The 27,087-nt window shown below is 30.8% G+C and overlaps 1 protein-coding gene across 1 annotated transcript; it reads left to right on the top strand.

Moving 5' to 3' along the window:
• Positions 1–1,975: 1,975 nt before the first annotated feature.
• LOC145326461 (pseudouridylate synthase RPUSD2-like) lies at positions 1,976–25,151 on the top strand. The gene is made up of 19 exons (XM_080169822.1): positions 1,976–1,979; positions 2,373–2,459; positions 2,775–2,909; positions 5,339–5,511; positions 6,374–6,439; positions 6,910–6,997; positions 7,960–8,009; positions 8,520–8,591; positions 9,223–9,323; positions 10,100–10,187; positions 13,323–13,420; positions 13,692–13,760; positions 14,154–14,207; positions 14,683–14,753; positions 18,372–18,491; positions 19,820–19,881; positions 20,386–20,583; positions 21,833–21,934; positions 24,152–25,151. The coding sequence occupies exons 1-19, from the start codon at positions 1,976–1,978 to the stop codon at positions 24,203–24,205; spliced, it is 1,692 nt and encodes a 563-aa protein (XP_080025948.1). The 3' UTR covers positions 24,206–25,151.
• The last annotated feature ends 1,936 nt before the right edge of the window (positions 25,152–27,087 follow it).

Below are 27,087 nucleotides of genomic sequence, written 5' to 3'. Positions count from 1 at the left end.
CTAAATTGTACCTAAGTATTTTAGTAATCATCATGCAAAGTTTTTAATCGATAGGATAATTCTAACTTGTCTAAATTAACGAAAAGAGCTAACTGTTAATGACCGAAATGACGGACCGACCGACCGACCCTATTTATAGAAAAGCCTTGCCTTTTTAAAAAAATAATGATGAAGAATGAATAATTATACATGTGCTCTTCTTTTCTTGTATCAACTAGAATGATTTTGAAAGATGGTTATTGATGATATCTCACATCTAATTTAAGTTTAAAAGACAGAAACCCCAAAAATAGATAAACATTAGCAAGGGAAAACTAAAGGAAAGTGTTTACACGATAGAAATATGTTTAAATATGTATTAATGGAAAGAATAACACTAATGAAACTATGCAAGGAATTCGGAAGATAGATCTAGCACAAAATACGACGTAAGGTCTGTTAAAAGACCACTGGCTAACCGCGTAGTTATCAAAACTGGTAAAAAATTCTATGTTGACCTGTATTCGATTAAGCACTAGCAGATTTTGTCTAGCAACGGGCCCCAAGTTCATTATCTAGGTAGTGGGACAAAGTTACTCAAAAAACAGCCATGTAACGTCATAAAAATAAGGGATAATCCATCTCTTTTTTTTAGGTTTTTTTTCTCACTTCTTCTCACATCTCCCTTATTTCTATGACGTCACATGGCTGATTTTTTAGTCACTTTGTCCCACTACTTATACAGGCGTAGCTGTGCCGATTCTAATCCTGTGCGACTACAGGCTCTACAGCCAGCCGTTAGTACGTTCGTATATTAGACTTAATCTGGAATTTGAAAAATCTTGTAGTTACAATACATTGGGTGTGGGCTTAACTCAAATATCTTAATAATGTATGCAAAGTTTTGGGATATACACAAATTTGAATTATCTTATTTTATAATTTATTAATTGTCTATTTTAACCCATTTAACCTTTACAAAAAGCGTACTTGTCTGATTTTATTTGTCATTTTAATTGTTTTAGTTTGCAATTTTTCTCTTTCTTTTTTAATTAAGTTTTGAGTGCCTTTCGACATTGAATTTAAAAAATCCCCTCCTCATTGTATATAAGCAAAGTTTAGTAGTTAGTTATTTAATAAATATTTAACGATAATAAATATTATAAAAAGACTTGAATTTTTAGCATACTTTTTTTGGCTGCTAAATACAACACCCACAATTCACCTAAAGTGAAATTGACACAAAAATAGAATAATTGTCATGTTCAAAGATACAGGGTGTTTTTAAAATAAAAAAAAATCCCGGAAATTTCCCTCAAAGTACCTTGTCGAGCACATAACCCCCCCAGCTCTTCCTTTGTTTTGAAATAAACTCCAAATTACGTTTGTTTCTTTATTACTTTATAGGTCAGACTAGGTTATATAGTGTACTAATTAGCCCCGCAAGATTAGGTTCAAAATTAGGGTATATGCATATGAAAAACTACCCTCACCTTTAATTTTATTTCAATGATAAACTGGGGGGGGGGGGGGGGGAAGGGGGGTTAATGATAATGCACGATAGGAACTTTAATGAAAAGCATAAAAAAAACTTTGCAGTATAGTCTTTAAAAACAATAATTAACTTTTGTTGTCTGATAGAAAAGTTTTTCAGATGATTATGGAATAATCATTAAAGATAAGGTTTGATTTAGGTTTTTTATATTACATATAATTATTTAGGTATACCTGCTGCAAGGAGGTGGGATAGGTGTTCCGGGGATGCAGATAGCTCTATCAGCCTTACAAGCTCATAATCTCATACCAACATCCAACAGTTCGAATTTAGGCACAAGTAATTTAAGAACTAATTATTTTTTTAATCGAAATTTTCTATAATTGGGGTCGGTCTGTCCGTCCTTTTAGTGTGTCCTGTATTTAGACAATTTTCAACAAATGTATGTACAATTTTGTATAGACTTATACATGTTCTGCTTATTAAGTTCTGACACTCTACATGAGTTATTGTTCGTTGGACCTACCTTCTGATCTAAAAGTTTTGCTTTTATGGATGTTGTTATCCTTGTTTTTACTTTTTGTTTGTTCGTTACTCCAGGACGAGGATGACTTTGTTTTTTTATCTGAGCTTTTAAAGTAATCTAAAAAATAAATAGTTTTAAAATTGTTTAGTTTGTCTTCTATTTTAAAAATTTCAAAAAGAAAATTGCGCAAATAAAATGACTAAAAGAAGATTAAATAATATAAAGCTTTTCCGATAAGTACATACAATAAATTTTTTATTTTATTTTTGTTTGTAATTCATCTTATGATCTTAAATATCTTTTAATAACCCTGCACTCATAATTTTATTTATCTTATTACTTGTGTCTCATAAGATGTTATTCTACCAACAGCCTTACAGCATAGAGTGCCAACAACCCATCCAGAACAACTTACCACCCACCTACCAAACTATATCGATCTTCAGTCTCACTACCAGGGTATATTTACTTATTTACGATCTCAATACAGTAATTTTTTGCCTTAAACAGCTTGATTGTTAATTTTATGCATTTTAGAAATCATTTGAATAAGTTTGTATTATGTTTAGGCTTTTAAGATTTAAGATCCATAAAATAAAGGGAGGACGTATGAATGTACTTAATAGAAATACCAACTATAAATCTAGGATCCTAGAGGCTACCGGCAAAGAATGGCAGTTTTTCAAATAAATAGCAGTAAGGTTTTTGTATTTTTTGACAGATTGGAAACTCAATTCAGACTCTATAAGTAAATTTACATTGAAAATAAAACAGAAATCTTGGAGCAGCAAGCTCGACAACTGGCTGTGCCTTACCATTACCTAAACCAGCACCCCGCAGGGTTCACATTTGTACCTGGAACATTCTCAGCTGCGCAACTAGCATCTACACAACATCAAAACATTCCAGGTGTGTGATTAAACATTGTTAAAACATATTTTATTCATTAAAAAGTTATAAATTTTGTCTGCACGATTCACGAAGTAAAAGTGCTTTCCCTCAAAATGTCTATTCTTTGCCTAAGCCCTGCGGGGTGCATATACCTGCTATTTCATAACCCAAGTACCCGAAATAACCTAACCTAGTCCTAAAGTAGCAAACAAACTAACTAAAATATACCCCCACACTTTTATTTACCATTTTTTTACAAGTAAATGGTGGGTTTCAGTGCTCGACAAGGCACATTGAAGACAATTATCAAATAAATTTTCTCTATGTGTGTATCTCAAAGAGTCAGGTTTGGAGATTTTTGAGTAATTAAAAAGTGTCAAACTTGCAAGGTTCTTCTTTGTATGCTGTATTTTTGCATAAACACGTGCATTTATTGAAAAAAAATTATAAATTTGTTATTTGGGGCTAAAACATTCATGATATGTTTATGTCTTCAATCACACAGAATCTTGGACTTGAATTTAAAAAAAAAACATTTTAGTTTTGATAAAATTGGTTATTTTCAATAAAAAATTTCATTCAGTACTTTTTTATGGGTTATGAATATATTTTTTCTATGATTCTTAACATAAGGTAAAATTATATTTTACATAATCATATTTTGAATCTCGTACTTTTCGCGCTTTATTCAATTTTTCGCATTAGATATAAAGAAATATATTTAATCCGAAAACTATTCACAACTATAAAAGAGTTCTGCTTAGCACCTAAACCATTGATAAAACTCCAGAATGTTATTAAACAAAAAGATGCAGAAATAAATTCTGTCTCGATCTATGCCATAATCTCAATAAATTGTTTTTAAAACTTCATAGGCAATTAATTTCATGTACTAAATATGTAAGGATTATATGCTAGATTATCATCTAAACCCCGAACAAACATATTATGCAAATCTGAATTTTCAAAACAGCAGCTTTATTATTCATTTAGGATGATTTTACAATAAATATGAAATGTAGATGCCTCTTTTGGTTACAAAATTCCACTGTTATTTTTTGATTAATCAGTACCAATAAAGCACAAGATCTCAAAAACAGCATTTGGGGGTAATACTGGTGAACAAATATATTATGCAAATCCAAAACAAAGCAACAAAAAAAAGGTTTTTTGGCACTTTTCTCCTCTTTTAAAGATTGATTATGATAAAATAATATTTTGTTAAGGGATTTATGCATTAATTATTATGAAATATAGTATAAGGTAGAAATTAATGATTTTTCTAAATAAGAAATGATTGAAAAAAATAAATTCGATCCCTATCACTTTAGAGGACAGCTGCTGACCCCCAGTCTTATGGATGAACCTAAATACATGTTAAAGATAAAAATTACCCTGAAAATTATACAAAAATGTTTTTTTATGTGTTAAAAAAATTCATTTTTAAATCTTGATTTTGAGGATGATGACCTTTCAGATGCTCCTGTTGGTGGTGATGGTGAGCCAAATGTTATCTAAGTACATGCCCATTACAACAACTTGTCTACTAACCTATGGACCATTTATTGTAGTCATAGCAGCCTCCAATGGAGCCCAATATAACCATCTTCTAAAAACTACAGTATTCACCTTATGAATTGAAGTAAATAAAATTGCAATTCTTTTCTTTTTTAATAATGCTGGGCTGGAGGATGCTATAACTACAAAAATTGGATCATAGTTTAATATATAAGTTGTCATCATGGACATGCACTTTGATAACATTTGGCTCACCATCACCACCAATAGGGGCATCTTAAAGGTCATCATCCTCAAAATCAAGATTTTAAAATAGATTTTTCCAACACATAAAAAACATTTTTGTATAATTTTCAGGGTAATTTTTATCTTTAACATGTATTTAGGTTCATCCATAAGACTGGGGGTCAGCAGCTGTCCTCTAAAGTGATAGGGATCGAATTTATTTTTTTCGTACATTTATTATTTAGAAAAATCATTAATTTCTACCTTATACTGTATTTCATAATAATTAATGCATAAATCCCTTAACAAAATATTATTTTATCATAATCAATCTTTAAAAGAGGAGAGAAGTGCCAAAAAACCTTTTTTTTGTTGCTTTGTTTTGGATTTGCATAATATATTTGTTCACCAGTATTACCCCCAAATGCTGTTTTTAAGATCTTGTGCTTTATTGGTGCTGACTAATTAAAAAATAACAGCGGAATTTTGTAACCAAAAGAGGCATCTACATTTCATATTTATTGTAAAATCATCTTAAATGAATAATAAAGCTGCTATTTTGAAAATTCAGTATTGCATAATATGTTTGTTCGGGGTTTAATTTCCTATGGTTCAAATCTGGTTTAATCTTAAATCCTGTTATCTTAATACCCGCGGAAAATTGTCTATAAAACGGTGCGATAAATAACTACTCTAAATTTCAGGAGTAATAAAAGGCCAAGTCCAAAGTCCAGAGCCATATGTAACCTACAGTCCTAGTCAACCTGTGAGAGCCAGAAATGTAGCTCAATACCTGGATGGACATCAGCAGAGTTTATACACAAATATATTACCTCCACAGAGTATCTATGAAGTGCTGCATAGATCTAATTCAGAGGTGAGGTCTAATTATAAAAGAAAATTAAGGAATTTAAAAAAGTAGTATTTTCAAAGAAATGTGTTCAGATTAACCATTTTTCCATTGACCTATCCATAAATGCATAATCTACAAGGATGACAACATCCATAACAGCGAAGCTCTGAAACGTTAGGACAAACGGACATTAACATTTGTATAGTGTCAGAACTGAATAATCAGAATATAAATAAATAAGAGTCAAAGCAATATTGTGAGTAAATTTGTTAAAAAACCTCTTGATACAGGATAATGTTTACGGACATACTTACATTTTTAATACTTGATTATAGAGTTGTTTGCTTATAATGTTGTACTTTGTTGTCCCAGGAATCAATATATACCAAAAATCAGAACATCGGATAATTAGATCACTTAAAAATTTGTTGTTAAAAAAGTAAAAAATCAACATGTTTAAAATGGACGTACGGACATTCTGGTAATGATTATAGAGTTGTAAATCGTATCTAACTACCACAGAAATCACCATGCAAAGTTTAAAATCGATAGGACAATTCTAACATGCTTAAATTAACGAAAAAGCTATCTGTCTCGGACGGACGGACCGACCCTAATTATAGAAAAGCTTCGCTTTTAAAAATGACATGGCAAAGACAGGAGACAGGAACATTGATCGGCAACCTATTGGTTCTCCCAATATCATTAATCTACTATAGGCATAATTCTAAATATATTATTTCTTACTCAAGCATGATAAAAAAATCATTTAGTTGAAATTTTGAAAATTATAAATTGTATTTTTTTGAAGAAAAAAATAAGTAGATTAGATAAGCATGGTGACAGAAAGCAAATAATTGAACTATTTCAAATTCATTTTATTTAGAGTCCTACAGGAAGCTTGATAGGAAAGAGAAAACAAGAGTTTGATTTTACTGGAGACTTGAAAAAGGTACTTTTAGGTTTATTTGATAATTTTAATTTAATTCTTTAAAAGAGCTTCTTTGGAAAACTGATTCTTGCTTTTATTTCGAAAACTGTATCAACATGCAAAAGTTTTAATTGTATTAGTAAAACGTAAGACGGGTGGAAATCAGATAGCAACAAACAAAGGACATCCAATTGTGAAAAGGATAATATCACACCCTACCCTTTAAACTTAATTAAACAACAATCATCATAATTGATTTAATCCAAACGTTAACCCTTCATGTATGGGAAGGACTAAAATTAGACTGATATAATAATACGTTCTTTTATGTACTGGCTTCAAAACTGAGGAATATATGTTTATTAAAGTTGTTTTAAACTTGGTTGCTTCAAACTGCTAGTGTCCAAACTTTGTAATAACTACGGGGTAATTATTTTAATTACTATTGTGGATGTATTGTATATAGATTTATAATATAATATATATTTTAGGCAAAATGCGCGACAAGATTGTTAAAAGCCAAACGTCCTGGATTTACTGACGAGAGATTCAATGAGACTGAATATTATTTTGAAAAAGGTAGGAATTCATTCATAAAATCCATCAATGCTAAAAATACTATTAAAGTTGTATGTTTACTTTATGTACGTACTAGCTGCTGTGCTTCTAGCTAGAATCTACATGCTCCTTATTAAATGTTGAAACAAATAGCTTAAAACCATAAGGGCTTAAATAAAAAAAAACCTACAATCCTCAAATGTTAACCGACACTTGATGCTTTGATTCCCTATAAGATAGGGATAAACCACTAGTCTACAAATAAATACTAATAAGTTTTAATTTTACTTCAAAACTGATGTTTAATATGTAAGTGTCACGTTTAGGATTCAAGGGAATAAGGATGTTTAAAGAAAATAACTTATATCTTTTTAAAAATTAGTTTTAACTTTTAAAAAACTGTTAACAGCAAGAACAGGAGTTCTTCAAAATTAATTACCTAAAATGAGTTTACACCAAAAACAGCCTTTATCAAGAAAGGAAACCTACTTCAAACGTATATATGAATAGATTAATTCTTATATAAAAGAAAACTGTGTGTCTGCAGCGAAAACCAATATTGTTCTCATTTCAAATAAAGCTTCTTAAAGGTCCAGGGAAGGTTTATAGTTATTTTGTTGGAGGTTACCTCTACTCACCAATACAATTTTTGTTTACAAAAGATAAAGTGGAGTCGACCTTCCCCCCCACATCCCCCTTTGGTACCCCTCCAAAAAATAGTTAGAAAAACTTTCTAGGACCTATAAGAGGCTATCCCGTAAAGGAGAACCATATCGGTTCAGTGGTTAGCAAGATCCTTCGGCACACAATTAAAAACATTCACACAGATCCTGTTACTTCATTATAAGGATTTAAGATATATTCAAATAATATATTATTTTTGGTAGGTAAAAGATGATAAATTAATCTTCTTCTTAATTAATGGAGTACAAATCTCAGCTATATATAAAATTGTATGAAATTGAAATGTTTATTTTGTTAAGGACTCCGAAAGGTGTACCCATACTACTTCACGTTTACCACTTTTACAAAGGTAAACTTTATTTTTGCCAATCTATTGTATAATTTGTGTGTATGTTATTTAAAGTTAAATAAAACCATTTGCATCTACAAATTTTATTCTTACAATTTTATATCAAAATTATCATCATAAAGAAAAAAATCGTGCTATTTTAAAATAAACTATCAATCTTGACTGTATGAAAAATTTGTAGCGGGACAAAGTGTCTAAAAAATCAGCCATGTGACGTCATAAAGATGAGATGAGAGAAGAAGTGGGAAAAAACCTAAAAAAGAGAAGGATAATCCCTATATTTATAACGTTACATGGCTGAGTTTTGATACACTTTGCCCCGCTATAAAAATTTGGAGGAAAATAGGTTTTTATTCCTGCCTTTTTTTTTACAAAAAAGCTACATTTTTGAGAATGCACAGAATTTTAAAAAAATATTATTACCCACATGTACAGAACAAGCTCAACTTTTAGTGATTTGATTACTTGCCCTGGTCCTTTTCATTTTTTAATACACTTTTTTATGTTTAGGGAAGGTGGGTAGGTGAAACTATTCTTGATGTATTTACAAGAGAATTCAGAGCTCATCCAAGAGAACAATATGTAAGTCATTATTATCCTTGTGCGAGGTCATGGCGCATGGCCGACAAGAATTTTATTAAAAGTCTAATTTTAGTAGCTCAGCTATTCTATATCTCGAGGTTGATCGTTCAATATTACATTAAGATAATAATGTTGAATATATTTTAAAACTTATATTGCTTTAAATCTAATAATTTAGATAAATATGTATTTCAACATAAGTATACAAAAAATAATATTATTATACAAATTCACATAATTTTATGCATGATTTAATATTCCCATAACCTGCGTTGTTCGTTCCAAGAACTGTAAAGACCAATTTAGGACAAACATATTTAATAAATTTTATAAGGTTTCTGGCTACATCAAATTTTAAAGTGTGCAAAATGTAAAAAAAAGGTAAAAAACCAACATGTTTAAAATGGACGTACGGACATTATAGAGTTCCTACGCTTTCTAAATCTTATCTAACTACTAAAGGAATCACCATGCAAAGTTTTAAATCGATAGGACAATTCTAACATGCCTAAATTAACGAATAAAGCTATCCGTTACGGACGTACAGACGGACCGACATTAATTATAGAAAAGCTTCGCTTTTAAAAATAACAAAACAAATAATTCTATGCTTATAATATTTCTTTTTTAGGAAAGATGTATAAAAGCTGGAACGCTTACAGTAAACTACGAGAAAGTGGGCATTGACTACAAGCTTAAACATAATGATCTTCTAGCGAATATAGTACATAGGTATAGTAAAATATAGATAGAAATATATTTACTATAAGTTTAAATATTAGATAATGTTAAATATCAACAATATGGAAGCAAAGCAAATAAGACATAGGTACAAACGAACAATAACATTTTTGGAGGTAATAAAAGCTACTTATTAAGAGATATAAGTTTTCCGGAATTGTAATGTAGGGAGTAGATTTGAAATCTGCATCAAATTTTAAGGATTTTTTTTATAAAATTCGTTTTTTGTATAATTCTTTATCTAAAAGCGGAAATACAAATTAAGTTAATTAATTTTGGCATCTGTGATTGGTGGATTTAAAAAATCTGCGCTCTGATTGGATGGCGTACATCATTCAACCAATTAGAGCGCAGGTAGTTTAAAATCCACCTATCCTATTGGTCAAAATTAATTAACTTAAAATGTATTTTCGCTTTTAGATAAAGAATTTTACAAAAAACTAATTTTATAAAAAATCCTTAGAATTTGATGCAGATTTCAAATCTACTCCCTACATTAAAATTCCGGAAAACTTATATCTCTTACTACTTATAAAGATAAATAGTATAAAAACAAGACTGGATAACTATAAATATCAAATTTTGAAAATATATTTAGAACAAGTTTTAATTGACGTGTTTATATTCAAAGTTTTTGTACTTTTTTTATCTTATAATTTTATAAGGTTTTTAATCGATATGAAAAGGTTTATTCAAAGATTTAAAATAGACGAACATGAAAATGATTTGCTGTTAAAATTTGCTTTTAATTCTTTGTTAACTTTTAGACACGAAGTTGGAGTGAGTGGGGAGAGAATAGAGACAGTTCATATGGACAATGATATTGTTGTTGTTGATAAACCTGCTTCAATACCTGTAAGTTAATAGATAGATAGATGTTGTTGTGTTGACTATAGTGTTGGAGTGAGTGGGGAGAGAATAGAAATAGTTCATATGGACAATGATATTGTTGTTGTTCATAAACCTGCTTCAATACCTGTAAGTTAATAGATAGATAGGTGCTGTTGTGTTGACTATAGTGTTGGAGTGAGTGGGGAGAGAATAGAGATAGTTCATATGGACAATGATATTGTTGTTGTTCATAAACCTGCTTCTATACCTGTAAGTTAATAGATAGATAGATGTTGTTGTGTTGACTATAGTGTTGGAGTGAGTGGGGAGAGAATAGAGATAGTTCATATGGACAATTATATTGTTGTTGTTGATAAACCTGCTTCTATACCTGTAAGTTAATAGATAGATAGATAGATGTTGTTGTGTTGACTATAGTGTTGGAGTGAGTGGGGAGAGAATAGAGATAGTTCATATGGACAATGATATTGTTGTTGTTGATAAACCTGCTTCTATACCTGTAAGTTAATAGATAGATAGATGTTGTTGTGTTGACTATAGTGTTGGAGTGAGTGGGGAGAGAATAGAGATAGTTCATATGGACAATGATATTGTTGTTGTTCATAAACCTGCTTCAATACCTGTAAGTTAATAGATAGATAGGTGCTGTTGTGTTGACTATAGTGTTGGAGTGAGTGGGGAGAGAATAGAGATAGTTCATATGGACAATGATATTGTTGTTGTTCATAAACCTGCTTCAATACCTGTAAGTTAATAGATAGATAGATAGATGTTGTGTTGACTATAGTGTTGGAGTGAGGGGGGAGAGAATAGAGATAGTTCATATGGACAATGATATTGTTGTTGTTCATAAACCTGCTTCTATACCTGTAAGTTAATAGATAGATAGATAGATGTTGTGTTGACTATAGTGTTGGAGTGAGTGGGGAGAGAATAGAAATAGTTCATATGGACAATGATATTGTTGTTGTTGATAAACCTGCTTCTATACCTGTAAGTTAATAGATAGATAGATAGATGTTGTGTTGACTATAGTGTTGGAGTGAGTGGGGAGAGAATAGAAATAGTTCATATGGACAATGATATTGTTGTTGTTCATAAACCTGCTTCTATACCTGTAAGTTAATATATAGATAGATAGATGTTGTGTTGACTATAGTGTTGGAGTGAGGGGGGAGAGAATAGAGATAGTTCATATGGACAATGATATTGTTGTTGTTGATAAACCTGCTTCTATACCTGTAAGTTAATAGATAGATAGATAGATGTTGTTGTGTTGACTATAGTGTTGGAGTGAGTGGGGAGAGAATAGAGATAGTTCATATGGACAATGATATTGTTGTTGTTCATAAACCTGCTTCAATACCTGTAAGTTAATAGATAGATAGATAGATGTTGTGTTGACTATAGTGTTGGAGTGAGGGGGGAGAGAATAGAGATAGTTCATATGGACAATGATATTGTTGTTGTTCATAAACCTGCTTCTATACCTGTAAGTTAATAGATAGATAGATAGATGTTGTGTTGACTATAGTGTTGGAGTGAGTGGGGAGAGAATAGAAATAGTTCATATGGACAATGATATTGTTGTTGTTGATAAACCTGCTTCTATACCTGTAAGTTAATAGATAGATAGATAGATGTTGTGTTGACTATAGTGTTGGAGTGAGTGGGGAGAGAATAGAAATAGTTCATATGGACAATGATATTGTTGTTGTTCATAAACCTGCTTCTATACCTGTAAGTTAATATATAGATAGATAGATGTTGTGTTGACTATAGTGTTGGAGTGAGGGGGGAGAGAATAGAGATAGTTCATATGGACAATGATATTGTTGTTGTTGATAAACCTGCTTCTATACCTGTAAGTTAATAGATAGATAGATGTTGTTGTGTTGACTGTAGTGTTGGAGTGAGTGGGGAGAGAATAGAGATAGTTCATATGGACAATGATATTGTTGTTGTTGATAAACCTGCTTCAATACCTGTAAGTTAATAGATAGATAGGTGCTGTTGTGTTGACTATAGTGTTGGAGTGAGTGGGGAGAGAATAGAGATAGTTCATATGGACAATGATATTGTTGTTGTTCATAAACCTGCTTCTATACCTGTAAGTTAATATATAGATAGATAGATGTTGTTGTGTTGATTATGGTGTTGGAGTGAGGGGGGAGAGAATAGAGATAGTTCATATGGACAATGATATTGTTGTTGTTCATAAACCTGCTTCTATACCTGTAAGTTAATAGATAGATGTTGTGTTGACTATAGTGTTGGAGTGAGTGGGGAGAGAATAGAGATAGTTCATATGGACAATGATATTGTTGTTGTTCATAAACCTGCTTCTATACCTGTAAGTTAATATATAGATAGATAGATGTTGTTGTGTTGATTATGGTGTTGGAGTGAGTGGGGAGAAATTAAATTTACCTTTTTATATACTTTGTTCTCACTTCTCAAAACATCTACATCTAATGATTTCCAAATAATTCACTTCAAAATAATCATGTATAAGTAAGGTAGTAATAGTTTTTAAAAAGCAACCTTTTTTGCGTGAATAGATTAATAAAAGTTGAATTTAATTTTAAGAAACTCATCAGTTCTTTTTTTCTCAAAAACTCTTTGTAATTTACAAAAAGAAACTTTGTAAAAACAGAAAAAATATTACGTATGGTAACATATTGTACTTATATTTTATTTAAGAATGAAACAACGTCAAACTGCAGATTCACTGAATGTTATAATCTCTCATCAATGAGAAAAGGATATATTTAAGAGTTATAGGAATACCTGTTTGAAATCATTTGTTAGTAGAACATTCCTCGACTTGTTAAAAATCATATATTCTTTTAGATTTTCTGCCAGGGATCTAAAGGGATAAGACAATGACCGAGAAACCGATGTTCATCCGATAAATGTATGTAAAATAATGATAAACAAAAATATCCATTCTGTAGATTAAAATTAGTGAGGGAAACATTTGAACACTCAACTTAATGAACCAACCAATCAAAATGAAATGAATGTCCCCAAAGTTGTTAAACCAACGAAAAAGATAACGTTATTACAAAACTTTGTGGACAATATTATAAACAGACTAGTTAATTTGTTCTTACTCTATATTTTCTTATTGTTTAGGTTCACCCATGTGGAAGGTACCGTCATAACACAATGGTTTTCATCCTGGCCAAAGATTATTCATTAAAAAATCTTAGAACTATTCATAGATTAGATAGGTAAGTTTATTTATCATCATTTCTAACAATATTTTCATATTGGCCCAAAAATAATCAAATTTTAGCAAGAATTTTTTCTTTGTAGAATTTGATACAAAAACACACAGACATTGACAACCGAAAACAGTTATTTACCATCGTATTACAGACAGTTTCTCCGAATAGTAAAATAAAAAATCTAAAGATTAATTCCAGTTTTGTCTTATCCCTCTAACTGAAATAAACCTCAATTTTCCCGCAATTTAATATTTTATTTATTTTTACTTTTCAGACTGACATCTGGCTTACTAATGTTTGGTAGGAATCAAAATAAAGCCAGAGAAATTGAAATTCAAATGAGGTGAGCGTGGTCTACATTTTTTCTAACCTTGAAACATTTTTTGTGAAAATAGAAAGGTAAATAAAAAAAAGTTTTATATTTTGTGAATAAAGGATAAAACTTGAAGAGATATATTATAATTTTCAATAAATACATTACGAGTGACTTTGAAGCTTTTTATTTTCGTGGCGGGAAATATATTTTTGGAGGGTTTAAATGGAATAACCACCCCAAAAAAATTACTCCAGTGGTAAAATTTACATTCTTTGTGTGTGGAGTGAAAACCCGTATTTTTTGTGTAAAATTCAATAACCTTTACCCCCTCCCCCCGCCTCCATCAACCTTAGACGTCCTTGCAGAAATGCAAGAAACTTTATTGACTTATCTGATAAAAAAAACCTTTATTATTTTTAGAAATGGTCAAGTGTTCAAAGAATACGTTTGCAAAGTTCAGGGAGAATTTCCCAGGTAAAGATCAGTCATATTTGAGTAGATACTCTTCAAGTCTCTGCACTTTGTTAGTTTGTAAGTCGTAAGGTTTGATTGTTGGATTTAAAATAGCAATTTCCTACAGTTTTAATGTTACAGAAGTATGGCTTAGAAACCGATTAATTTCCGGTGGATTAGAACAGGTTCTTAGTCATACTGAAAAAACATGTATAGCATGGAATTGACAATTTTGCACGAATATTGAAATAAAAATCATAAAATTTATAACAGTTTTGTTAGCCTGGCCTTCGGCCCCTCGGGGCTAACAAAACTGCTTTTAATCCTATAATTTTTCATTTTAATATCCACAGAAAGATGTCTATAATATGATGCTAAAAAAAACTATTATCATCATTAGGGGATATACTTCTATTTTTCATGCTTTGTCTTATCCATTCAGATCCCAGAGTGTAATGCATTTCATATTCCCGAATTAATTTCTCAAATATTTTAGAGGCATAACAGTTTGCAGACAACGAATAAAAGTTTTGAGCTACAAAATTGGAGTCTGTATTGTAGCTTCAGGTATACTGAAAATTATTATTATGTAACATTATTATAGTAACCGGATGAGCGTCTGTCTTCCTACCCCCTCGCCCTACGCCCCCCCCCCCCCAAAAAAAAATAAAAATGGTTAAAAGGTTCCCACCACTAACTAAGATTGTTATTTCGCCTTTTTAGCGCATTGTATTGTTTTAGTAAACTATTTTATTTCCACCAAAAATTAGCATTTAATTTATGCATTCTAGACTTTATCAAAATGTTTGATAATATGTAAACAAAGTTTAAGCTTTTTACATTTCGGATCTAGTGCAGTTCACGGTGAAATGATCCTGGTAACGATTATCTCTGAAAATCTATGAACTTTAAAAGCTTGTAACGACCAAACAGTGGAGCGCATAGATTATGCCCGTTCAAAATTCTAACCGACAAAAGGAGTCTAACAAACGATCCGAATAGTCAATACTCACTAATTCACAGTTAAATTTATAGATTTTTGGAGATAATCGTTGTTAAGAACATTTTACCGTGAACTACACTAAATCCCAAATTTCTTAAAGGATTTATTTTACATACTTTCCTTACTTGCGTCCCGTCATATCCACTACCCCTTGTTTACAACCCAAAACCTATCTAAACTATTATAACTTTCCTTAATTAAAAAAAAAATCAAGTAATCTATCATCACCCCTGAATAATTCTTAATATCATTTTTTAATAATGGCAACTTCCCTTTCAATTGAAGTTGAACCTTTTACTTCCTTGAACTAAGACAGAGCTTCTCTGGTTTTTATTTTTACTTTTAGCTTTATCTTTACACAGTTAATAAAAAAAACTTGTAATATGTTTCTTCAAGATAAATCTTATAAATCTCGTGCTACGTATATACATTAATGTACTTGTTTATTTTGCATAACATACAAAGCAGTTTGTAATATATTTACAGAACAAAGAGACAAGAACAACAAATGATCAATAAACATTTTTATTATCTCAACATTTGTTGAAATTCTGTCTTTGGTTCCGTTGTATTGTAAATTATACTAGTACATTAAGTTTGATAAACTCTTACTCTCATTCGTTTGATAAAAAAAACTTTGGATACCAAACTACCAGTGTTCTAAGTATTTAGAAAATTGTATTAATATACAGAAGAGGTCATATTATTCTTCATGATTGGATGATTGACGATACATTAGTAAATGTATCGCCTTATCCCTTAAGATCCCTGAGTAGATTATTATCTTGGGACAATTTCCAATTAGCTACAAAAGGATTAAAGAAATAAATACTATCAGGGATAGTTATCATAGAAACAAAAATTCGTAAAAGCTTAGGATACAGAGATAGATCAATAGAATAAAAATAAATTTCCCCAAAAATACATTTTTAATTTAAAGAAAAGAAGTTTTTCTTTTGAAGAACGCTAAATTTTCTTATAAAATAATTCTTTTAAATTTTATTCATTGGTTTATATATTTTTCTTTGCCTACCTTTTGAAAGTTTTTATTTGCCATTGTATTAAAATCTTAAAGATACATTTATTTTACATTGTATTTGAAAGAAACTTCTCCTTATGGAATTGTACATATGAAAATAATTAATGAAATGCTTGAAATATTATATTTTCGTATAGATCAAATATATTATGAGCAATCAGTACATTACATGGGTATTTTTACAAAAATGTTAGATAATCTCTATAACAAATGCTTTTCAAAGAAATAGAAATATTCTATTTTATAAAGAAGTAAGGTTTTCATGTTTGTCCGTTAAGATCTCACTAATCACTTAACCGATAGAGTTTTTCATTTCAGGGAAGCTTCACCATAGTTGCGGGATGATTTTGGACTATTTTATTTTTTGAACTAATGTATAAGGCTAGTTTTATGCTATTTTATCGACACCTACAGTAATCAATATAGTATTTATTTTAAAGGCAATCAAAAAAAGGAAGGCCACAAACATGCATGAACAGACAGACCTAATTCAGATGATAAAATGCGCTTATGATACAATTTGCGCATTTGTGTGGACACCCAGAAGTTATCAATTGTACATCTGTCTAAGGAAGAAGAGATATAACCACTGTGCACACAGTAGCCAATATCAGGGATAAGACAATGGCCGAAAATTTATGTTCATCCCCAATGATTATACACATAATTACCCCTTCTGTAGATTACAACTAGTAGTTGAAACGGTTTGTTCACCCAACAAAATTACCCAATCAATCAAATTTTTTAAAGTCTCCAACGTTGTTAAGCCAATAAATAAAAAAACGGTATAATAAAACTTTGGGGACTAGTGTAATAAACAGTTTAATTTTCCCTCCCTCCCTGGCCCACAGTAGCCAATATACACAGCTAGGGATGAGCAACCGCAGTGTTATAGACTAAAGAGAATGAACAATGCACTGTTTATTACATTAGTCCCAAAAGTTTTATAATAACGTTTTCTATTCGTGGCTAAACAACTAAAGTGAATTTTGATTGGCTGATTCATTAAGTTGAGTGTTCAAATGTTTCAACCACTAATTGTAATCTACAGAAGAGGTTATCATGTGTATAATCATCGGGGATTAACATGAATTTTGCCGGCCGTTGTCTTATCCCTTTGGATCCCCGATTAAATCCATAATGAACCGCCAACCAAATGTGCAGCTATCTATCCCTTTCCCTAATCGTATCCTTTTCCTTAATCCAGAATAGTACATATTGTTATATTGTTTCCGATCATTTATATTGACTTTCTACATTATACTTTTATATAAACGTTTGTTTAGATCCATATACTTTATTATTCTTTCTCGTATTCATTCGAATCCGGTGGATAAAAACCGGTTCTCATCCATACGAAAAAACTATGTCTAGCATCGTATTATATCCAGCTTTCTACGAATATAAAAATGTACAATCATAAGATTAAAACCAGTTTTTTAGCCCGTGCCTATGGCATCTCGGGGCTAAAAAAACTGGTTTTAATTTTATAATTGTACATTTTATATCCGCGGAAAGCCGTTTATAATACGATGCGAGAAATAACTAGTATTGTATTCAAATTTTCTTGTTATATTTTATTTATAACAAATTTTTAAAAGTTTTGATTCCTAATACATAAGTTGGTATTTCTTTTTGTCTGAAGCTTAAGATTTCAATAACTGCTTTTAAAGGAAGCTTCTCATAGGTCCTAGGATGGTTTTAGGCTATCTTTTTTTTATTTTAGTCTTGGGCTGGTTCAAGGCTATTTTCTTACCCTTCTCAAAAATTTAAAAACAGAGCACCTAGATGCTAGGCATGCAGCCACTAGTAACTCCTATAAATTAAAAGGCCTGAAAAAGTGGACATTCAACTACTATAAGAAAATTAGTGTGTAAACTACAATTGGGGAAATCGTGGATGTGAAGAAGCTTATAGTGCCAATAAAAAAATTACTTCATACAATAAAAATGACCAATGATAGGCCAGTAGACATATTACCTTGGGTCAATTAAAATGTATACTGGCCTATCATTGGTCATTTGTATTGTACATCGTCAATTTTGTATAGGCACTATAAGCTGCATGCTTAAGATGATATTCAAGTACATTTTAGCAAAAAATAGGTGTAATAAGGACAAAACTAATTAGATTATTCTTCTAGATGGGAAAGACAGTGTAACTGAATTTGAGTTGTTGCATACAGACGGACAGACCAGCATAGTGCTAGCAAGACCAGCTACAACAAGGATGCATCAAATCAGAGTTCATCTTCAATATCTAGGTAACTCTTATAATAAAGTAACAGGATGTCTATTTTTCTGTCTGTCTGTACAGAAGGATCTCGCCAACCGCCGAACCGATGTGATTCTCCTTTACCGGGTAGCTTCTCAAAAATCCTGGGAAGGTTTTTTTGGGAGGGGGGGGGGTACCACCACCCTTCCAAGAGAAATCACAAAATACTTACCCAAACTAGCGGCTGAGAAAATATTTTGGTAAACAGCTGATTTTAATGTAAATAATAAAGAATAAAGCGTGTACTAAGGTTTATTAGTCCCTTGTAAAAATTACTATTGGCATTATATATAATTTTAATCTTAAGAGTTTTTGTCAACTATATGGCTTTTATAATAGTGGTCTTGGCTGACGAAAATTGGACATGCTTTGGAAATATTTTTTACAATATTTACGTTGACTATAAGACTTTGATAAAAGTGGGTATAGCTGACAGATTTTTCCCAGGGTCATTGTTATATCGTTGATTATTTAAGTATTTTCAAAATTGAGTAAAAGTAAGTTTAAAAGAAAGATTTTTTTATCTTATACTATATATAATAAATTTGCTTATTTAAAAATAAATTAGAAGCAGAAAGTCTGATAGTCATTTTTATATCTATAACTATTCTTGTATAAGAGAAATATATAAATAATTGTGTGACTGGTATTTGCATGGATAATTTAGTCCCAGCAAGACAATTAATACACATCATTAATTATAAACAATATTATCAACAGAAAAAGTGCTTAGTATTTTTAACGAAGCAGCTTATAGCTCCTAATAAAAAATGACGTAATACAATACAAATTATCAATGATAGGCCAGAATAAATTTTACCATTGGTCAATTACGATAATTTTTTTATCAAAATTTGTTTTCAGTATGAATATGAATACGATGATTTCCGTTGGATTGAATTAGTTTTGAGCAATCATGAGAAAAATAAAATTGCAAACAATGAAATAAAAGTCATAGGATTAATCGGCGTTCTCCTCTTTTGAGTAAACTCCCCCCTCCCAACAGAACAACTATTTTAGGTTAGGTTAAGTTTTAGGCTAGGGAGCCGAGCGCTGCGGCTAGGCAGGCAAGGGGGCCGAGCGCTGCGGCTAGGCAGGCAAGGGTGCCGAGCGCCGCGGCCAGAGTTCATATTTCTGTCAGGGAGGTGGTTACTCAAATTTTCAAAATTGAAAAAATATTTCTAAGAGGATATTACCGATTAATTTATTTTATGTTGAACAGAAATAAGGCCCCTCGCGCCCTACAAAACAGGAATAACTCCTATAAATTAAATCGATTGGAAACAATATCAAATTAACCTTCCCTTAAATTTTTAGGTTTTCCAATTTTGAATGATGGTCTCTATAATAATACAATTTTTGGTGAATCTAGAGGAAAAGTAAGTACAATAATAATTTTCATATACCTTGCAAGAATTGAGAAAATTAACTCACAAATATAAATATTAATAACTGTCATGCACCTTTAACCTATCGAGGCATTTTTCTTGTCGATTAGACTAATAAATAGCCGAAAACCTTCTAAAAGAATCTTTAAAATCCAACTAGATAGGTATCAGAGAACTTTAGTTTTAGACCAAAAAAAATTTCTTACAGTTATAAATGAGAGTAATATATTTAATAAGATTAATGGATATTATAATACTTGGATACTTTCAGAGATTCTTGCATAACATAATATCATATTCTCCTAGCTGGCTAATATAACAGTAAGTCCCCATTCTTCCTTTCCCCTCCCCGTTATGACTTCTCATCACCTGAACATGGAGGAATGTATTGATATTAGCAACTAAAATTGACGACAAAAATTCCCGTGTCACAATCTACGTATTCTATATCTAATGATTTAAAGTCAGCAATAGTAAGACATGTTTTAATTTCAGGGAGGCTTATCAATGGCTGCACAAGAGCAGCTATTAAAAGACTTAATCACCATGCAAACATCTGAAGATTGGTCAGAGGAGAATGGGGAAATAGGAGAGTTTGATATGGATAATTTTGCACCAGCTAGAAGTCTTGATATCGTTCCTTTGACACACTTAGATCCTTCTAGATGCATAAATTCTCCGAGTTTAGATCAGGTACTGGAAATCTTTTTGTAAAGAAGAAATAATGGACACAAATAATATGATTTTTTAAAGCTAACATGGATGACAATCAAATTAAGATCAAATATAAACATTTTGACTTATTTTTTGTGTTACAATCATAGCTGAAATCTACATTAAATTAAGGACAATAGAATAGTTATTTTTCATATCTTATTATAGTAGATTGCCTTACGCGGACATTAAAATAAAAAAAGATTATAAGTTTTGTTAGCCCCGAGAGGACGACGACCCGGGCTAACAAAACTGGTATTGTTTTTATGATTTATATTGGCTTTCGAAGCCATATGGAAAAGAATTAAAAAGAAGTGATAAAATATGTTTATTTAAATCAATGCAGCATTTGTAATCAAACCATTTATTATAATCTTTATTCTTTATATGTCTAAATAGTGAATAATGTTCCTTTTTATGTTTATGTCAAGTTTACATAAGTTTTAGAACAGATCACATACTTGATCACCAAGGGTGGCATTCAAATCAACCAAAAATGCCACAAAACTATTTTTAGGCCAAAATATATATGATAGTAAATCCTTATTTAAAAGTAACAGGATGTCTATCTTTACCTAAGGATCTCACTAACCAGCCACTGAACCGATATGGTTCTCCTTTACAGGGTATCTACAAATAGGATCTTGAAAGGTTTATGGCTATTTTGGCGGAAGATACCACTAACCTCTTAGGAGAAATCTACCCTAGAAAAAATGCCCCCCCCCCCCACCCTACCAAAAAATACTTTTCCTTTTAAAAACTAAAATTGAAAAAAGGAGAAGATTCGACTCCCTCGCCCCCCCCCCCCCCCCATTACTCAAGTGCCTGTAGAGGCCTCTAGTGGCATAGGTGTTAGTATGAATTAAGGGAACGCTATCATATTGATATATTAATAAAAAAAATTCTCCATTATTGGCGTAGTGTATGTCATAAAATCTTGAGTTTCAATACAAACAAATTGATAGCTAAATTTGCTGCTTATTGGAAACATAAATGAGGACCACATTAAGATTGTTTCTTTTATTGAGTGGGATTTACCACAACTTATCATTATCTGCAGAGAGAAAAACATAGAAAAAACAAGGACATTTATTTATCTTAGCATCTCAGCAATAACAATAAAGTATTTCCTTTCTAAAAACAATAGTAAACCATAATACATTATCAAACAAAACAAAAACATAAGAGTAAAATTGAGTAGGATTTTTAAATCATTGTTTAATTTTAGGAAAAGTTGAAAAGAGATGAGAATTGTTATGAATGTTGTAGAGAATACAAAGACCCACGTCCTGATCAACTATCCATGTACATACATGCTCTAAAGTACAAGGTATTTATGATAATGTAGAGAGTACAAAGGGGGTATATAATATATATCAACTATCCGCGTACATACATGCTCTAAAGTACAAGGTATAATAATGTAGATAGTACAAAGGGGTATATATCAACTATCCATGTACATACATGCTCTAAAGTACAAGGTATAATAATGTAGAGAGTACAAAGGGGGTATACCAATTATCCATGTACTGTACATACATGCTCTACAGTACAAGGTATAAAAAATGTAGATAGTACAAAGAGGGTATACATATCAACTATTCATGTACATACATGCTCTAAAGTACAAGGTATAAATAATGTAGAGAGTACAAAGAGGGTATATATCAACTATCCATGTAATTGTACACCCATGCTCTAAAGTAAAAGATATTAATAAAAATATTGAGAGTACAAAAGGGGGTATATATCAACTATCCATGTCCATATATACTCTAAAGTACAAGGTATTATTAATAATTTAGAGAGTGCAAGGGGGGTATATATTAACTATCCATGTTCATACACGCTCTAAAGTATGTAAGACATCAAAGATTCTTTAAACTATCCAACTATATCAACTATCCATGTAATTGTACACACATGCTCTAAAGTACAAGGTATAATAATGTAGAGAGTACAAAGGGGGTATACCAATTATCCATGTACTGTACATACATGCTCTAAAGTAAAAGGTATAAAAAATGTAGATAGTACAAAGAGGGTATATATCAACTATCCATGTACATTCATGCTCTAAAGTACAAGGTATAAATAATGTAGATAGTACAAAGAGGGTATATATCAACTTTCCATGTTATTGTACACCCATGCTCTAAAGTAAAAGATATTAATAAAAATATTGAGAGTACAAAAGGGGGTATATATCAACTATCCATGTCCATATATACTCTGAAGTACAAGGTATTATTAATAATGTAGAGAGTGCATGGGGGGTATATATTAACTATCCATGTTCATACATGCTCTAAAGTATGTAAGACATCAAAGATTCTTTAAACTATCCAACTATATCAACTATCCATGTAATTGTACACACATGCTCTAAAATACAAGGTATTAATAATAATGTTTAGAGTACAAAGGGGGTATATATCAACTATACATGTACATACATACTCTAAAGTACAAGGTATTAATAATAATGTAGAGAGTACAAAGGGGGTATATATCAACTATACATGTACATACATGCTCTAAAGTACAAGGTATTTATAATAATATAGAGAGTACAAAAGGGGGTATATATCAACTATACATGTACATACATGCTCTAAAGTAAAAGGTATTTATAATAATATAGAGAGTACAAAAGGGGGTATATATCAACTATCTATGTATTGTACATACATGCTCTAAAGTACAAGGTATAAATAATGTAGATAGTACAAAGAGGGTATGTATCAACTTTCCATGTTATTGTACACTCATGCTCTAAAGTAAAAGATATTAATAAAAATGTAGAGAGTGCAAAGGGGGTATATATCAACTATCCATGTACATACATACTCTAAAGTACAATGTATTATTAATAATGTAGAGAGTGCAAAGGGGGTATATATTAACTATCCATGTACATGTTCTAAAGTATGTAAGACATCAAAGATTTTCTAAATTAAACGCTTTGTTGAGTTCAAACTTACTTTAAATGCAAATAATAGGAACAAGAAGTATTATTTTTTAAACTACCTTGCAGCTGCAGTTTGTTTCATTTGACGCAGCCGCTTACCTTTTAACAAACAAGGATGACAACATCCTTAAAAGCGAAGCTGCAAAAGTAAACAGTAGAACAAACGAACATGAACACTTTATAAGCAGATTATTAATTTAAAAGCATAAGGACATACTTACATTTTGGAACTTGATTATAGAGCTGCTTCTTTAAAAATAGTGTATCTTATTTTCCTTAGAATTATTGTTCCTTAAATGTGATGAATAGGATAGTAGCATACAAAAGTTTATGTAAAAAAAAGTTAAAGATTAGCATCTTTTAATGTTTTAACTTTCTGCAGACGATTACAGAGTTGCTACGCTTTCTAAATCGTACCTAGTTGTTACAGCAATCATCATCACAAGTTTGAAATCGATAGGACAGTTCTAAGATGCATAAATCAACAAAAATAGCTAACTCTGGCGTTATCATAGAAAGGCTTCGCTTAAAAAAAATAATAGTTATCATTTAAATAATTAAACTTTATCATAGGGTCCTGGATGGAAATATGAAACAAAGCTACCAGCCTGGGCTGTACAAAAATAACCTCATCTATTAACATCAGAAGGATATAAATATTAGCTAAGCTAACTAATATATTTTCCAGTATGGCTTTGTAACCGATTATATAATATACGATGGATTAGAAACGGTTCTAAGCCATACACAAATTCATGTATCGTATCGTATTATATCCAATTTACTACGAATATAAAAATGTACAGATGCCGAATGGATGGGCTGACATAAATGGTTTTAATCTTATAATTGTACATTTCTATGTCCGCGGAAAGCTGCGTATAATTCGATGCGATAAATAACTATTATAGTATTAAATGCAAATAAAATTGTTATAAGAGTTCAAATATTAATCCTTATATAAAAGTAACGGAATTTATGTCTGTTTGTGTATACCGAAGGATCACGCTATTCAATGAACAGAAATGTTTCTCCTTTACAGTGTTGCTTCTCAAAGGTCCTGGGAAGGTTTATAATTATTTGGGGGAAGTGTACCACCACCCTCCCAAGAGAAATCACCCCTACTTAAATTTAGTCTACCTTTATTATATAACAATATTATTATACGTTACAAACATTTAAACAATATTTTTAAATATATTGTATCTAAGAAAATGATATTTCAAAAAACAAGAAATCATAAAGGGACTTTCTTAAAACTGTTTACGTTTATTGAAAAGAAGATAGATAAAAGAAATAAAAAGAGTAATATAGAACCCATTAAATTATTTCTGCTTAATATAAAAATAAGGTTAGATCAAAATAAACTAATTTAAAATGTTTTTTTTTATGTTTTATAGCATTTGTTTTTAAAAACTTTATAGTGAGTTTAATTTAACTGTTAAGCATTTAGAGATTAAGATTTTAATTTATCAAAATTTTAATGATATTTAAAAAGACAAGGACAATAATATTGATAAGCAGCGCAGCAACGAGAAGTTAAGAGCAATTTTTAAGATTTTCCAAAAATAGTTTCTCACTAGCTAAGCAAAAAATCATGAATTGACAATCGTAAAAATTGTTTTCTAGATGCTCATTGATACAGTTAATCATCACCAAAAAATCAGCATTCTATCTTTGATAAGTTCACATTTCTCCCATTAAGTTTCTTACAAACAAACGGACGGATTGATATTTCACATTATAGAGTAGCTTCGTTACTTAAAATTTTATTTGTTAATTGTGATACATATTTTTGTGATCAATTAGAATGTTAATTTTTATGAAAATATATTAATATTTTTAATTTGTGAATAAAGATTTTTCGCAACATGCCTTGTTTTACTTTGATAAAAATCATTATATTTATGAATAATTGTTGTTGAATATGAGTCTTAGAATATTATATAATAAAACCTTAGACTAATACAGGTTAAAATTAAAAAGAATTAGTGTTAACTTAATCAAAACAAAATAAGTTGACAACAATAACAAAATGATTATACTAAATCAGGGCTCTGCAGCCACGCGTAAGCCGCGACAAGGCGTCAAATTTAAACCAGTTTGGATTTGAATTTTTTTTGGCAAATCGAGAATTACCGAATTTGGTTCAGGTTTAGACTTCCAGGTGATTGTTAAATTTGTTTAAGGATGATTTTACTGAGGCTTACAGGTGACTGCCGAGCCCTGTATTAAATGCACATTAATTTGGGCAAAGTTATACATTGAATAATCAAGTAAATGTCTAAGGGAAAGGTTACGGGGTAATGGTAGTTTTGGTGATATATTATCTATATGATGCTAAAATAATGGAAACATGATGACTTAATGTATGTTCATAAAATAACAGAATAGTTATTTCTCGCATCGTATTATAAACAGCTTTCCGCGGATATAGAATGTACAATTATAAGACTAAAACTAGTTTTTTTTATCCCCGAGGTGCCGAAGGCACCGGCTAAAAAAATGGCTTTAATCTTATGATTGTCCATTTTTATATTCGTAGAAAGCTAGATATAATTCGATGCTAGACATAGTTTTTTCGTATGGATGAGAACCGGTTCCTATCCACCGGATTCGAATGAATACGAGAAATTAATTTATTATTACCAAAACAACAAATAAGATAGATACACTAATTTATGTCAGTAACATGTACAAAAGTCTTTATAATCTCTGTCAAAACTGTTTAGAAAAAATATGTAATTTCATATTTTGTAATTTATATGTTGACTATTATATACGTCGATCGTTTAAAAAAAGTCTTAGCTTACATAATATCGTCATGCTTTATTGAAGTATTTTTTGACACTATACATATAAATATAAATCCTCCTTAAAAAGAAGTCAAGGTTAACAAAATGTCATATATCGACAATATGATGACATTAAAATGACATAATAACGATACAATTTTTTGACATGATATATAAACATACTAGTGGCTTTGCCCCTAGCCTCTAGGGGCTTTGCCCCATGAGGTATAATTACATCTTATATTATCTGGAGATCCCCAACTCCACTACTATTTTAAATAATTTTTTTAAAAATGCGGGGGATTTTTTGTTTTTTGGGGGTTAGGGGTGTCCCACCTCCTTAAGAAAATAGCCTAAAACCACCACAGGACCAGTAGGTATAATCCGTGAAGAGTAGAATCCGATCGGTATAGTGGTTACCGAGATCTTAAGGGACAGACGGACGGGCAGACAGACAGACAGACATCATACTACTTTATATTATAGATAAACCTTTCTAAAAACATACAACTTATAAATATTAATTGTGTATGCATATATGCAGGGAAGAAGGGGTCATTGGACTGCAAATTAAATTGGTCACTAACACATAAAATCTCATTCGTTGCATAAAATAAATTTATTAGAACTTGATTGGGTCGTGGAAACCTGCAGTATTCAAAGTTTTCCACCAATCACTCTTATGTGTGATTAGCAAAGAAACTTTTTTCTCAA

The sequence above is a fragment of the Acartia tonsa genome, chromosome 1 (assembly GCF_053477335.1).
Source record: "Acartia tonsa isolate MP-2025a chromosome 1, ASM5347733v1, whole genome shotgun sequence".
In the NCBI taxonomy this organism is placed as follows: domain Eukaryota; kingdom Metazoa; phylum Arthropoda; class Copepoda; order Calanoida; family Acartiidae; genus Acartia; species Acartia tonsa.
The sequence above is the reverse complement of the archived record's forward strand: the minus strand, read 5'-3'. Positions and strand labels throughout refer to the sequence as shown.